Source organism: Haliotis rufescens, unplaced genomic scaffold (assembly GCF_023055435.1).
Source record: "Haliotis rufescens isolate VD_foot unplaced genomic scaffold, xgHalRufe1.0.p SCAF_13, whole genome shotgun sequence".
NCBI lineage: Eukaryota > Metazoa > Mollusca > Gastropoda > Lepetellida > Haliotidae > Haliotis > Haliotis rufescens.
Genome location: NW_025963813.1, coordinates 24565009 through 24579178, shown reverse-complemented (window position 1 = coordinate 24579178; position 14170 = coordinate 24565009). Strand labels below are relative to the sequence as shown.

General features: G+C 40.2%; 1 protein-coding gene across 1 annotated transcript in view; it reads left to right on the top strand.

Annotated features, from left to right (window-relative positions):
* Positions 1-14170, top strand: part of LOC124117414 (succinate dehydrogenase [ubiquinone] iron-sulfur subunit, mitochondrial-like) — a 38790-nt gene that overhangs the window by 4341 nt on the left and 20279 nt on the right. The window contains exons 2-4 of the mRNA XM_046479303.2: positions 2688-2765; positions 8729-8787; positions 9973-10116. Coding sequence (XP_046335259.1) covers positions 2688-2765; positions 8729-8787; positions 9973-10116 — 281 coding nt within the window. The remainder of the gene's footprint in view (positions 1-2687; positions 2766-8728; positions 8788-9972; positions 10117-14170) is intronic.

Genomic DNA, 14170 nt, shown 5'->3' with positions numbered 1-14170 from the left:
AGGGTGGCAGACACTCAACATGCATCCACCACGAACATGTGTTGCAATGTACCCATAGCACAGTCTCGGCCTTTCCACTTCGGCGCCGACATGTGCAAGACTGGTGTTTTCCCTTTCCCATTTTTTTTCTTTATTCTGCTTTTCTCTTTCTTTCCAATTTCCTGTTTTCTATTTCTAAACGTTTCTTTTCCTTTGATTCTTCTTCTTGCTGTTTAGATTCAATAACCTCATCACTAGTAAGTACTCTGCATGTCGTTATCAACTTTTTGTTCAGTTTCTTTGCTTTGTGGCTAACAACAGGGGGCAGAAACATTTCATCCATTTCAGTGCTCCATGCGGCCTCCAGAACATGAATTACTACCAAAACCATAGCATCCTCTGGTACCAGGTCTTCAAGGACACTGAGGGCGATGTCAAGGACATCTTGTGTTGGATCTTCAGTGGCAATAGGAAAATCTGCTGTTATTTCCTGAGATGGTTTTATCAGCAGTCATTGCTGGAGCATGTTCATCATTCTTTACTTCAGCTGGCTTGAAAGCTGTGGATGATAAAAATGCCTCGGGTGGAATGGCATCTGGAGAGAATGGATAGATACTGCAGGCCGTGAATCCACTTTCGATATAAATCCTTGTCACTGCCAAATCAAACACCTATTTAAAGATGGACGGCCATGTCCTCTTTGTGATGTTTTCATGAGACACCATGATCTAGAGGCTAGAGAAAGTGTGTTGTGTGAGGGGGATGAGCCAGTAATGTAATCCCTTCTCTGGAGGCAGCTTGCAGAAGCTCCAGCATCTCGTGGGAACGGTGGCTGTCTAGGAGGAGGATCTGGGGACAATGTTGTCCAGTGTTTTAGAGCTACAGATAAACAGCATATTTGCGTAAAATTACTAAAATACCCCCTGAAACAATAAAAACTCAATTACTTTTAATTACCTTGAGTTCAGAAATGCATGCACACTTTTGAAGCTTTTTCAGCATGCGTACAAAGGAGCTAATTTCCGAAAAAGTATCACAAGCTAATTTACTTTCCGAGTCAAAGCCTATATATATTTAGAGCAATTATATACATCCAAAAGAATATTTCTTTTCTTTTTTTAAATCTTAAGATGTTCACTAATTATGGGAAAAACCCAATAGAGTGATGAATAGACAAAGGAAAAAATACTGGTTACCCAATGAAAAATACAAGAACCCAATTAAAATAGAAACCCTAGAGTAGCTATTCTTGGCCAAGGACGTCCTCCATCCAGGCTTTGTTTTGGTATGTCCAAAGTGCCCACACGTTTAGGGCCTTCATGTTCTTAGGCATGATTGACTTATTATATTTATTCATTTTCACGTTTAATCAAGTCTTACTTTTCATAAGTAGATCCATCTTCCCGAGGCAAGAGAGTTAACTGACTTTGAAAGTCCAGTTTCCACCCTTGCCGAACTAGGCTGGAATTACTGGGCTCGATCGTAGCGCCACCAGTGGCTATTACGAGTTATGTCCTTTCTATGACTCTCCTATTGACCAATCAGATTCAACCTCTCGTATCACTTGCATTTGTTTCAAACATAACGGTGGCGCCCAGTCAAGACGATCTGATCGATAATCAAGATCTATATTGTGATAAAATGAGTCTTACATCGCGAAAGTGCATCAAATCACGTGAGCACCTTGATTAAAAACATGAACAGATTTAGAAAATATCTGTTGACAACGAGTTAGCGGTGCACGTTTTTTTGCAAATCCTGCAGTCGACCGAAATCTGCATGACACTCTACGAACCGGATTTCGATTTTGGTGCGCGATTTTGATTGGACTATGCATAGACTCGTTAGTCCAGCCAAAATGTAACTCCATAATACCAGCCTAGTTCGGCAAGGGTGGAAACTGGACTTTTATAGTCAGTTAACTCACTTGCCTCGGGACGATGAAGTAGATCTAGGCTATTTCTTTCTGCTTTTCATTATATTGAAAAGTCCATTTTCATTCCTATTAAAGTATATGCCACGAAAAATATAATGGGGTAATTTCGTCCATCTTTATTAGCTTTTTTGTCTGTTACATTTGACTTGAACAATAAGGAATTCATGCATAAATATGTTCTAAAAGTTAAAATCTGTAATATTTGAATGTTTACATATATGATTTCACTCAGTTTATACAGTAATGCGCACCTTTTCCTGTATATAGCAACCTGTCAAACTCTCCTTTCTTCACCCTTGATGTCATTTCATCCGACCAATTGAATTGCTTGTAACATAGCATCTAAAAATATGTTGTGATGTGTAAGGGAACTACTACATCTATTAATAGACATCAACTCGACTCGATAGTGGATATTTTTGTCAGTTCTGTTGTTGACAGTTTTGTGGAAAAAAAGGTATTTCCATGACTAGACAAATTTCCCCCTCACCGCGAAACTTCCCCTGTTTTTTCTCAGAATTTCTCATCAGCTTACAGAATTAATACCCACATATATTTTACTTAAAATGAAGCTGAGTGTCAGTACTGAATGCAAATGACAATTCACGTGACACAATTTCCATGCAATCAGTCCAAAGCACCACACCTTATTCATATGATTCCCATCAAAAGATAAACGATATGTTAAAATTGATGACACAGCTGTCAGTTTAATGGAAACTTCTGTGTCTAGTCTATGACTAATTATTCCCCCTTGTATTTATTGTTCCAGACAAGGCTGGCCCAGACTGCTGCAGCTGCAGCCCCACAACTCAGCCCCAAGATAAAGAAGTTTCAAATCTACAGATGGGTAAGGATCACATGACGTATTGACTCCAGAGAAATCATGTTCACTTTATTGACGAGTATTTCACCTCTCCTTACCCATGCTCATCCTTCAAATTAATGTATCACTGAATAAAGGTGATTTCGTGTACATATGGTATTCTGGGTTAAGATGATGATTCAATCTTCGTATGAAAAAGACTGTAGATGCTTAAAAACTACCAGTTGTCAGCAATAGAAACAAACATGTTTATTCCACTAGTCCTTATAATGGTAATATAAAGCAAAACCCTTAAAAATGACAAATATCTAATAGTCCTTATCAGTGTCTGCTCTGGCCTAAATTTTCTTTGGGTCACTTGGACCCCTTCATCATAAAATAAGGGGTCCCAAACAAAAATGGAGGGGTCTAATTTATAGCATTATAACATAACATTCACAACAGAACACAGTGGTTGTGAAAAATAAGAAATCTTTTCGCAACTGCAAAATATCAACAAACAGGCAGAGTGAGAGAAAGGTTCACATCAGGGCACATCCTGCTCTCATAACCAAGAGGTTTACATTAAGGGACAAACAATTTCTTAAAAGGGACATTTGATATTAATGAATATTATAACACAAAATTATCCATGTTAATATCTAACTTCGTATATGAAAAGGCAGTACACGGGTCAGCCATTGGTAAGGGGTCATTGTGACAGACATTTGTGAATGTTTTTACCGAGATCTACCAATGATTTGAAGTTTTGGATTCAGTTAAGTTCAATGGCTGTTCTGATGCTACTGTACTGAGTATTGAGTTCATGTTGTAACTGTGACAATGATCAATGAGTCATAAAATATAATTGGCATATCAAACGTTTTTTTAGTAAGAGTATGTTCAGGATCCAGCATTTCCTTGATAAATCTAGTCAACATGTTTCAGGTGCTATAAATGTTTAAACATGTCAGTTACACCAATAACGGTCCTGGCAAAATGTGTTTTGCAATTCTTAATATGACTCACAAGATATTGAATTATTATCAGCTTGATAAGTCTGTTGTAGAATAACTAAATATTCAGAGTCCGCTAAATAAAAACAATGCTTACATCATTGTACATTCAAGTGTTCGCATTCATTCTTTATCATATACAGTATCGCGGTATTGATAAATCTCGTAATCCACACAACCTGTCGACTGTTTACTTATGCAAATCTAAGCACGATATATTTCATCGCATGATCGAATACAGGACTCGTTGCGGTATGTCACGGCTACTTGTACACACGTTAACTTTTTTATGACAGTTCCTGGGATGTTTTTGAAGTGGAATTACCCCTTCCTCCATTCAAAATTGATTAGAAAAAGAACCCATTTGTTCAAACGAAGTCCCTTGACCAAACCTTGGTCGTATGCAAAATTCAAAACAGGAAGTGATATACCATATAATCCACACAGCCTTACTTACTGCGGTAAGATTCACCAATGACAGGTACTTTGTTTACCGAACTCGGTAAAGAAAATCAGCATCAATCAATCCAATGAACAACAAACATTTTGTGAATCACATATTTAATAAGTTTGTAAGCGTGCCCCACTACGATCCATTATAAATTAACTACCACGATAACATAGCGTATCATCCTACACGGTCGCTCGATTTCGCGGGTCACTATTACCACGTTCTGAAGTATACCCTGGCTATTTTTAGTTTGACACAAGGTCAGGATATTTTCGACCAATCAGCAAGCTAAATTAATTATGACTATATCCGACTTGCTTAATATGTGGCACCTGATTGGCTGAAGCAAAGCTACGGACCATACCGAAAATTAATACATGCAAAACCGACAATAGATATAGGTCAAGAAACCGGTTTGGGTATTTGTCATAAAAAGGGAGAGAATAATGAAACTGGTTTGGTTTAGCAAACGGAAGTGTTAATCAACATGCTTCGCTGTCTTGTTTGGCAACAAATACCTTTACGCAAAGACATACGTCTTTGATTTACGATAACAGTGTCAATTCAATATGAAATTAATATAGCCCCAGTCACTGCGTCCACGAGACCCACACATGTTACGCAGGTGCGTTCAAACTTATTTTTGTGCGTCCAAGACGCAAAAACGCGCTCTTCAGCCAACACTGGTCCTTATGATACTTGACTTTTAGGCATTTGTCAAGGACTATAGGACTAGTGCTAATTTCTACCGCTGGTTGTCAGAAATAGGAAAATATACAAGCAATGAGATCTATGCCATTCAGCAGTTATTTTGAACCCTAGTTATGGCCTTTACTCAGCTAATTTCGGCAGATAAACAATCAGTAAACATGTCCTATGATCAATCGATGCACCACTAGTACATATCATTCTTCAGTTTGGGGTGTTGAAGCTTTCAAGTGACCTTCATTGAAGGTCAAGGCCATAGTAATGGTCCTTTGTAAAGTATTTCTGCTTCTTCATGTACTAACCCAACTCCATGTATTGGATGAACATGTTTATAAGATCTAGCACCCAGTGGTGGGTCCTCCCATTAGGGATTTCTTCGGTTCTGTGGCTATTTAGCTGAACTACAAGTCAAATCAACATGATCAAGGCTCATAGGCTTGTTCATCAACCACTGACATCTATCTCATCTCAGGCTGAGGATTTTAGGCATTATGTGGACTTCTCCTGATGTCTCCTGTTTCGATGGATTGTCAAAGGAGAAATACAATGTCAGTCTGCCACTCTTTTGGGTCATTTTCACGGCCCAGAATAGAGTTCAGTTCCTCTGGACAGGTGGCAGAAGAAACATCCCTTAGTGTTTCAAGCACTTTGTTGAGACATGTCTGTTACTTGTCAGATGCTGTTGAGTCTCCTAATGTTGGAGGGGGACATCAGCAGGTTAGATCAGCTCTAGTTGCGACCTCTGTAGATTTTCTTTTTCAACCTTGGATAGACTGAAATCAGCCTGATCTTCTGTGTCACTCAACTGATCTTTGCATCCTGTTCACAGTGGTGGACATCAGAATCGAATGTCCCATATGGACTCTCTTTAACAGAAATAAACATAATATAAAAAGACTCAGAGGGTTGGTTGGTGAGATAATTGCATACTGTCGCAGGGTTTTACGCGACTCACAAATGTGCATCCAGTATGCACAAACGTTTAGATTGGACTAAAAAAAATATACCGCGTCCCGAGCAGTGTTTGAAATAATTTTAAAACCCAACAAGACAGTTGGGCAGGAGACCAACAAGTGATGCCTGCCCATCTTCAAAGTTACCTGCCTGCATTCAGACATGATAAATATTGAAAAATAGCAGAAAATAAGAGACAAATAGCGTCTAACAATCCAAACAACTACTTGAGAATCCACAAGTGTTATAATAACACTAAATACATAAGAAGTCTTAAAATTATCTACCAGACTGTTGGGCAGGTAGAGGAAAAATCATGCAGGACGACAGAAAAGTTACCAGCCGCTGGCAGGCAGTTATACTGAACCAAGTTAAAAACTTCACAATCCTAAAATTTTAACATTTTGACCAGTTATCATTGTGGGCCCTAATTGTGTATTTCAACAGTAATGGCCACATATTGTCTTCAGATAACACCCGTTTTTGTGCAGGTGAATCGATCAAAATCATGTGCACAGCACTATAGTGGCAAAAGTGTTTTTTCACGTGCAACTGGTCACGTGGCCATAATATCGGCACGTATTTTCAGCCATACTTGTTAGTAGTCATTAAAAAAAAACACACACAAGAAAACAAAAGTCTTTACGGACATTTGTCATACCACGCCTTTCAAATGTGCAACGTGAACGTGCCATCGGCATGTTGCAGACGGGAACGTCTGTAGCTGAAGTCGCAAGGACGATGGGTTGTAGTCGACGGACTATTTATGATTTACAGATGCTTCTACAGCAAACGGGTACCACCGCTGATCGCCCTCGGCCAGGTCGACCACGTGTGACGTCACATGCACATTACGTCACCTCCGTTACCGATTTTTGACGGCTACATCAACCAGAAATGAACTGTTTGGGGGTAGACTGAGTGCGCAAATTGTTTGAAAGCGTCTGAGAACTGCTCACCTTCAAGCACGACGGCCATACTGCGGGCCGATTCTGACTCAATTACACAGACATCAACGTCAATTGTGGGCACAGCGACACTGACGATAGACTCAGAGGAATTGGAGTCAAGTCGTCTTCAGTGATGAATCCCGATTTAATCTTCAATTTGCTGATGGTAGGGCGAGGGTGTGGAGGCGCCGTCATGAACGTTACGCCCAGTGTTGTGTACAGGAAGTTGACAGATTACGAGGCGGAAGTGTCATGGTGTGGGGTGCTTTCTGTGGCAATGCACGTTCCAGGCTTCTTGTCATCCATGGCAACCTCAACGCTGCTGCTCACCACGACCAGGTACTAGCACCAGAACTTCTGCGTTTTATGGCAGCACATGGACCCGGTTTGATCTTCCAACACGACAATGCCAGACCCCACACAGCAATTTTGACAAGGAATTTCCTTCAGAATGCGGGAGTCAACGTCATGGACTGGCCGTCAAGGTCTCCCGACCTCAATCCCATCGAACACGTCTGGGATGCTCTTGGCAGAAGTCTGCGCACTCTCCAGAACCAAACACAGAATTTGCAAGATCTTGGCACCATTTTGCAGCAACAATGGCGTCGTCTTCCCAATCAAGTGTTCACAAGCATCACAAGGTCCATGCGGAGGCGTTGTGTGGCAGTTGTCAACGCACATGGTGGCCATACACGCTACTGAACTTGTGTGCCATCAGATTCTCGTGCTTGGGACTTATGATTTAAACTGTTTATGTTATTACCGAATACCATAGGTGCTTGGATAAAATATGGTTATCACCGTTAATTAAAGACCCTTCTTTGGACATTAATGATTAAAAATTACCTTCTCTGATACGTTTGTCCGTTGTATATCATATGTGGGATTACTTTTAAAAATGTGAAGTTTTTAATTTGACTCAGTATATTTCAGACACTGATCCCTGAGTAGTGGTTAGACGATACACCGATGCTTCAATGGGTCATGTTTTTCAACTTCTTGTTACAAGTATCGATCACAGTGGCACACTAAGCAAAAAATATCGATACATACTAAATGTTTTCTGTAATAACTGTTACACCAAACACTAATTAGTAGCGAAAATTAGATGTGAAAATGTAAATATTTCCTCCATTATGCCAAACTTGGCACTGCCAATTGTAAATCGTCAGTGTGCCAGTTATTTGGCCACCCTGTCTGTGATAAAGACGGCTTACGCACCACAAAATAGCACCTGCAAGTACAGTAATATGTCCCTGATGATATTCCTTGTACTCCAGCGCATCATGAGCAGTTGTCAGTGACTTATTTCATCCATCAATCATGACCCGTCAACAAGTTCATTGATTTATTCCAAGCTCTAAAGTAATGATCAAAATGTACAGTAAGCAACACCATTTCCTTACTTTCAGGCATGTGAAATATCCGCGGAACTGCGGCAAATCGCGTTGTTTAAAGCAGTAGTCCTCGGAAAAAATCATCTTCCTCGTAAAAATATAATCAAAGATTTTTAAAAAAATACTCCGAAAAATATGATCGAAAACCGGACAACCGTCGCGGATGGTCCTGTTTTCGATCAGAGCTTTCGGCAGCATAGGTATTCGGACATCATACGTTTTCTATCACGAATACTTGAACTATAATGTGAGTTGTGGCGTCACACAGAAATTGTAAGTAACTTTACAGGACCCTTTAAATTAAAGTTTTGTAAGTCAAGGTAAAACCAAGCTGCCATAACAGGATAGTAATAATTTCACACGAATTTGAATATCCACACCCAACATCCCCTCAACACCCAACAAATATTTGTTCAAAATGTAATGGTATGTGAAGATTAACTGCAAGTTACTAAGACATGATCAGTCAGTGAAGTGTATCTGGCGTGCCTTAAGTTAATTAGACAAGTCACACACTGCTTTTGTGTTGCAGGACCCTGACAAGACTGGTGACAAACCCCGTGTTCAGACCTATGAAGTGGACTTGAATCAGTAAGTACAACATCTCAGTGTACTTGTTTGTACAGTCCATGAAGAGGGGCACAGGTGGCCCAGTCGTCTAAGGTGCTGCAATTGGCTGTGCAGAGTTGGGTCCCTTGGGCACGCCAGAAACCTCTGATTGTGGGTTCGAATCCCGGTTCGCCCTGATTATGTTTCTATGTTTGTCAGCACCATACCCGTGTTCAAGGGTTTCACCAAAGTGGTAAACGTCTGAGATCTGCATCACTTCGGGCTTCCCTCCCACATTAAGCTGTCACGCCTAGATGTAACTGGAATACTGTTAAAAGCGGCGTTAAACCCAACTCACTCAGTCCATGAAGTGGTGTGTTGTTCATCCTCACATTTAATCTTCTCTGAATCAGGTAAAAGAATTAACCTTCATCATAATGATAGGACTCAGATTGTACATGATGTAAAATTTAATACTACGTGGGGAAACTTCAGATTGTGTAAAAAAAACTTTGTTGAACTGATGAATTTTATACTTTCAAATTTTTTAAAATCTCCTCAAAGAAAGCATTGTGGTCAAGGACTGAACATTTATGATTTTGGAAAATTGTTTCAGACATATATAGAGATCACAGTGATCCAGCTGGGGCTTTGTGGTGGTCGTAATCATGATGAGAAATTTCCACTCACTTCTACTAGTTCTAGGCATCATCATGTTGTGCTGCATGTTGTAATATGTGACATGGATGTTTGTTACTATTCATATATATTGTATCAATATGAGGTTTATGTTGTCATAACAGACAGAATAATTAAGACACTCATATCAGACACTTTACTTGATGGTTTAAAATTTCACTTCATATACATTCAGATCATTTTGAATATATCTAGTGAGCTGCAGTGTTGTATTTTTGTCATTTCTCTTCAGTGAACTGCCATTTGAAATGTAGGAGATACCGAGTTTGAGTTTGCTCATAGTGTATGTAAATGTCAAGATAGTTTGACCTATTTGTTTTACTCTATTGTAACAAAGGCTGGATCAAGGTATATATTCACAAACAGGGTAAAGTTGAAAGTATTCTAACATGTTCTCTGGAATCTGGAATTGGAGGATATGCATGTCCACAGTTGTCTTAACCATTTTTCATTTCATGACATTAGCATGAAAACAATGTTTGAAATGTATTCTTTTTCTTTGTAATCATAGTTGTTGTCTGTTTACAGATGTGGTCCAATGGTTCTTGATGCTTTAATTAAGATAAAGAATGAGATGGATCCAACCTTGACATTTAGAAGATCCTGTAGAGAAGGTATCTGTGGGTCATGTGCTATGAACATTGAAGGCACAAACACCCTCGCATGCATAATGTAAGTGCTTCTGCTTAACATGTTCTTGTAGTGGAGTCTTTTTGGTATTGTTGGCAGTCCCATGTAAGTGGGTATGTGTTATGGTTTTGTCTGAATTTGACAGCCAGCGCTGCACAGGTCTATCCTTTCAGGTATATCTCCTTTATAGCCTTTAGAAATGTTTATAACACATTGACAGTCATGTCACGGGTCAAGGCCACCCCCAATGTCATAAAAGTTTAAACAATAACTAAAGAAGCATAACTCAAGAAGCATTTACTGAATAAGGAAGAGAATTTATGGATGTCAACTTCTTTATTATTAGGACCACAACGTTTCGGAGTACATGCTAACTCCTTCATCATTTACTGAATGTCAATGAAAATTGGTAGATGTCATCCGTTAGGTTCCATCTTCCCGAGGCAAGAGAGTTAACTGACTTTAAAAGTCCAGTTTCCACCCTTGCCGAACTAGGCTGGAATTACTGGGCTCGATTGTTGCGCCACCAGTGGCTATTACCAATTATGTCCCTTCTAAGCCTCTCCTATGGACCAATCAGATTCCACCTCTCGTATCACTTGCGTTTGCTTCACACAAAATGGTGGCGCCCAGTCAGGACGATCTGATCAATAATCAAGATCTATATTGCGATAAAACGGGTCTTACATGGCGAAATGCATCAAATCACGTGAGCACCTTGATTAAAAACATGAAAGGATTTGGAAAATATCTGCTGACAACAAATTGGCGATGCACATGCTTTGCAAACCCTGCAATCGATCGAAATCTGCATGACAGTTTACGAACCGGATTTTGATTTCGGTGCGTGATTTTGATTGGACTATGCATAGACTCGTTAGTCCAGCTAAAATGTAACTCCATAATACCAGCCTAGTTGGGCAATGTAAATGTTTTACTGCCTAAATCAAGTAAGTTTTCCTGTAGGTCAACAGGACTTGGTACATGTCATATCAAATGGTCGGTCCCCTATATGCTGGATAGCCCTTGGGACAGTTCTTGACATACTTGAAGGTTAAATTCACTCTCAAGGTAATTTATTATGGTGTCAAAACCGAAGATGTTTTCTCTGTAATACTAATAGGATTAATTTGGCACATATCATCCTCCAGGTGGGGCTTTGGGTATGTGTGTCACCTGATGTGGTAAATTCAAAATATTTTTTATCTTATGCTGCATTACTATCTAAATGCTTCTGGGACGTGTCGCAGCGGATCTCTTCAAATTTGTGTTACAATTGTTTGTCTGCAATTCTCAGCTACATATGTATAACATTTTCTTCTTTTTTTAAATACTAGTAGCTTTGGCATTATATAGAGTTTGAGTGTATCAATATTTGTATACACTTTCAACTCGTAAAAATATCTGCCCATAGAATATTGTTTAATTCCATGGCAATCTTCCAACTCCCTCTCATCAACAATTCTCTATTTTGCGTAACTTATGCTTCCGTTGTTTGGCATGCACACAGACATACAAAAGGATGACAGACTCGTCAAGGCCAACTACCCTTAGGTACAAGATACCAGATTTGCGCTCATAGAAACGATCAAGGCACGACCAAAATCAGAGCAAAGCTCTTTGTTTCTTTGATCTTTTGTATCAACCTAGGAAGTAGTACAGGTGGAGGTACATTTACGCTCTTAGCCCTTCCCAGGGGATGCCAAATGCATCTACCGCTGCAGGCTTCTGCCATGCCCTTTGCCACAAATGGAATCCTCGTCGGGGATGTCCGCAGGACCCTCAAGGCCTATATCAGCAGAACTATGGGTATCCGTAAGGATAACCAACTATTTTGCTGTTACGGTGGTAGGAAGGCTGGCTCACCTGCGAGCAAACAATCTATCTCGAGGTGGATAGTTTCAACCATTTGTACAGCGTATACGCTTACAGGTAGGGACCCCCCTACCAGGTTGAAGGCTCATTCGGTTAGAGCAGTGGCTACGTCACAAGCGTACATCGCGGCTCTGCCCATTAAGGAGATCTGCTATTTGGAGCCAGCCGAGAACGTTCATCAAACATTACCAACTCGACAAACACTCAAGCGAGAGTGCTCGGTTTGGTCAGTCAGTTCTCCGAACTTGGCAAAGTTCTAATCTCTAGCCGATTGAGCATTCGAGATTTTAGACAGTCCACCGGTTATACTGCTCAGTAATGGTCCGGATTTTATCTTCTGCGGTCGATAAATAACAGTCCTTACTACTCGATAATACTCGTATTTTGCACATGCACTCCTTCGATCCTCGGGGACCCTCTGGCCTAGCTCAGCACGGGTTATAGTCTCTCGTGATCTACGCCCCTATATCACTTGTTCAAAAATGTGTGGGGTGGGTGGGGGGTGTTTCGAGTTCTCAACTTATGACAAGCCGCAAAAACAGGCTTTATCATTATATATGGTCAACCATGCCCTGTCTCTAGCCCCCGCCTTTCGACGGTGGTGCCTCACGATAAGGTTGGTTCCATTTATTGAACTCTATATTTTATTCTGTTGAATAATCAAATACGATTTATTTATTTACGCCTGTTGCTGACGGATGCCACTTTCTAGATTATCTTTGGGAGTCTGTCTTGAAGCAATAAGTGCCCCAAGGAGGATTTAAACTGAAAGAGAAATTTTACAAACCTGTAGAGGTTATGAATTCTCTGATGAAATCCTCCTTGGGGCAAGGCCACCCACCTCCCCACATTCCGTCAGCATTTGACATATGGAAAGTGATTTGGGTGGAGTTGCTCCCCCTGGCGTGAGGCGCCGTGGGGGGTGAGGCCCCGTAAGGGTGGTCGTATATCATACAAAAACGAATTTTTTTGTGTGGTAACATTTTTTATTAAGGAAAATGGTTACAACTATGTCATGTAGATTTTCTTGAGCAAGGAAAATACAATAAGTGCCCCAAGGAGGATTTCATTAGAGAATTCATAACCTCTACAGGTTTGTAAAAAATTTAAACCTTTTGTAAGGCTAAAAATCTCGGCGATTGTGGGGGTTGAAGATGAGGATGAACTCCACTTGTGCCTGGTACGCGCACTTCAAGTTTTCAGCAGCAGCTCCAAGACTAGGCGTGGCTCGCAGAAACAGTTATCCATTCTGGTATCCCATACGTCCAGGACCAAAGTTAGTCGCAATACCATATCTCTATGGTTACATGCAGTCATCCTGCAGACTTACAAGATCGCTAAACTTGATCAGCCCAAAGCAAAGAACCCTCACGAGATCAATTGTTCTATTAGAGCAATCATGGAGGGATGTCTTTGGAGGTCTGACACAGTTTTCGCAAGTTATTATCTTCTCAATGTGGCTCTTGAAGACGTTGAAGGCGTTCGCAGTTTGGGCCCTCTGGTAGTAGCCCAGCAGGTAACCAACCCCTGACGCATGTAGTGAACTCTTCTTTTCCCTTCCCGCGCAGCACTCTCTACAACGGGCCCAGTGAGAAGCTTTTTTTCAGTTTTGGCTCGGTAACACAGTATGTAAAGATTTTAGCTCATACTATCTTTCGTTCATACAAGTTTGTGTACAACTACAAGGACTTATCCTAAATTCTCATGTTTGTTCTGTAAATCAGATTGAACCAGCCCCTGGCACTGCATGGCACTGTCTCTTTTTTTGTAAGGCAAGCAGTAAGTGCATAAAGGAGTAATGCGGGATAAGTATATAAATATAAAAAATATCAACACTCTTGATACAATTTGGTATACCTGTGTTGTCTGTAAATGTTTACATTTTAGACTGATGGCATGATTTTGTTTGGATGTTCATTACTATATGGGTGTTTAAATGTGTTCAATGCATCAAAATTGGAATTTCTATATGACCACCATATCATTCAAAGATCTTGTTCACTAAAACTGGTGATGGGTAATAGAGACGCTGAGTGAACACTTATTGGTTGGGAATCAAATGTGGCTGCCAGCGATGATATTGGTAAATACAAAACATCTATCTTAAACAAAAAAATTCCTCAGAAATGACACTCGTTCCAAGCAATGATGACATCTGAATTTGATCCAACCCATGGTAGCCATATTGGAAAAGCTATTTATTACTAAGCTTATGTAAATA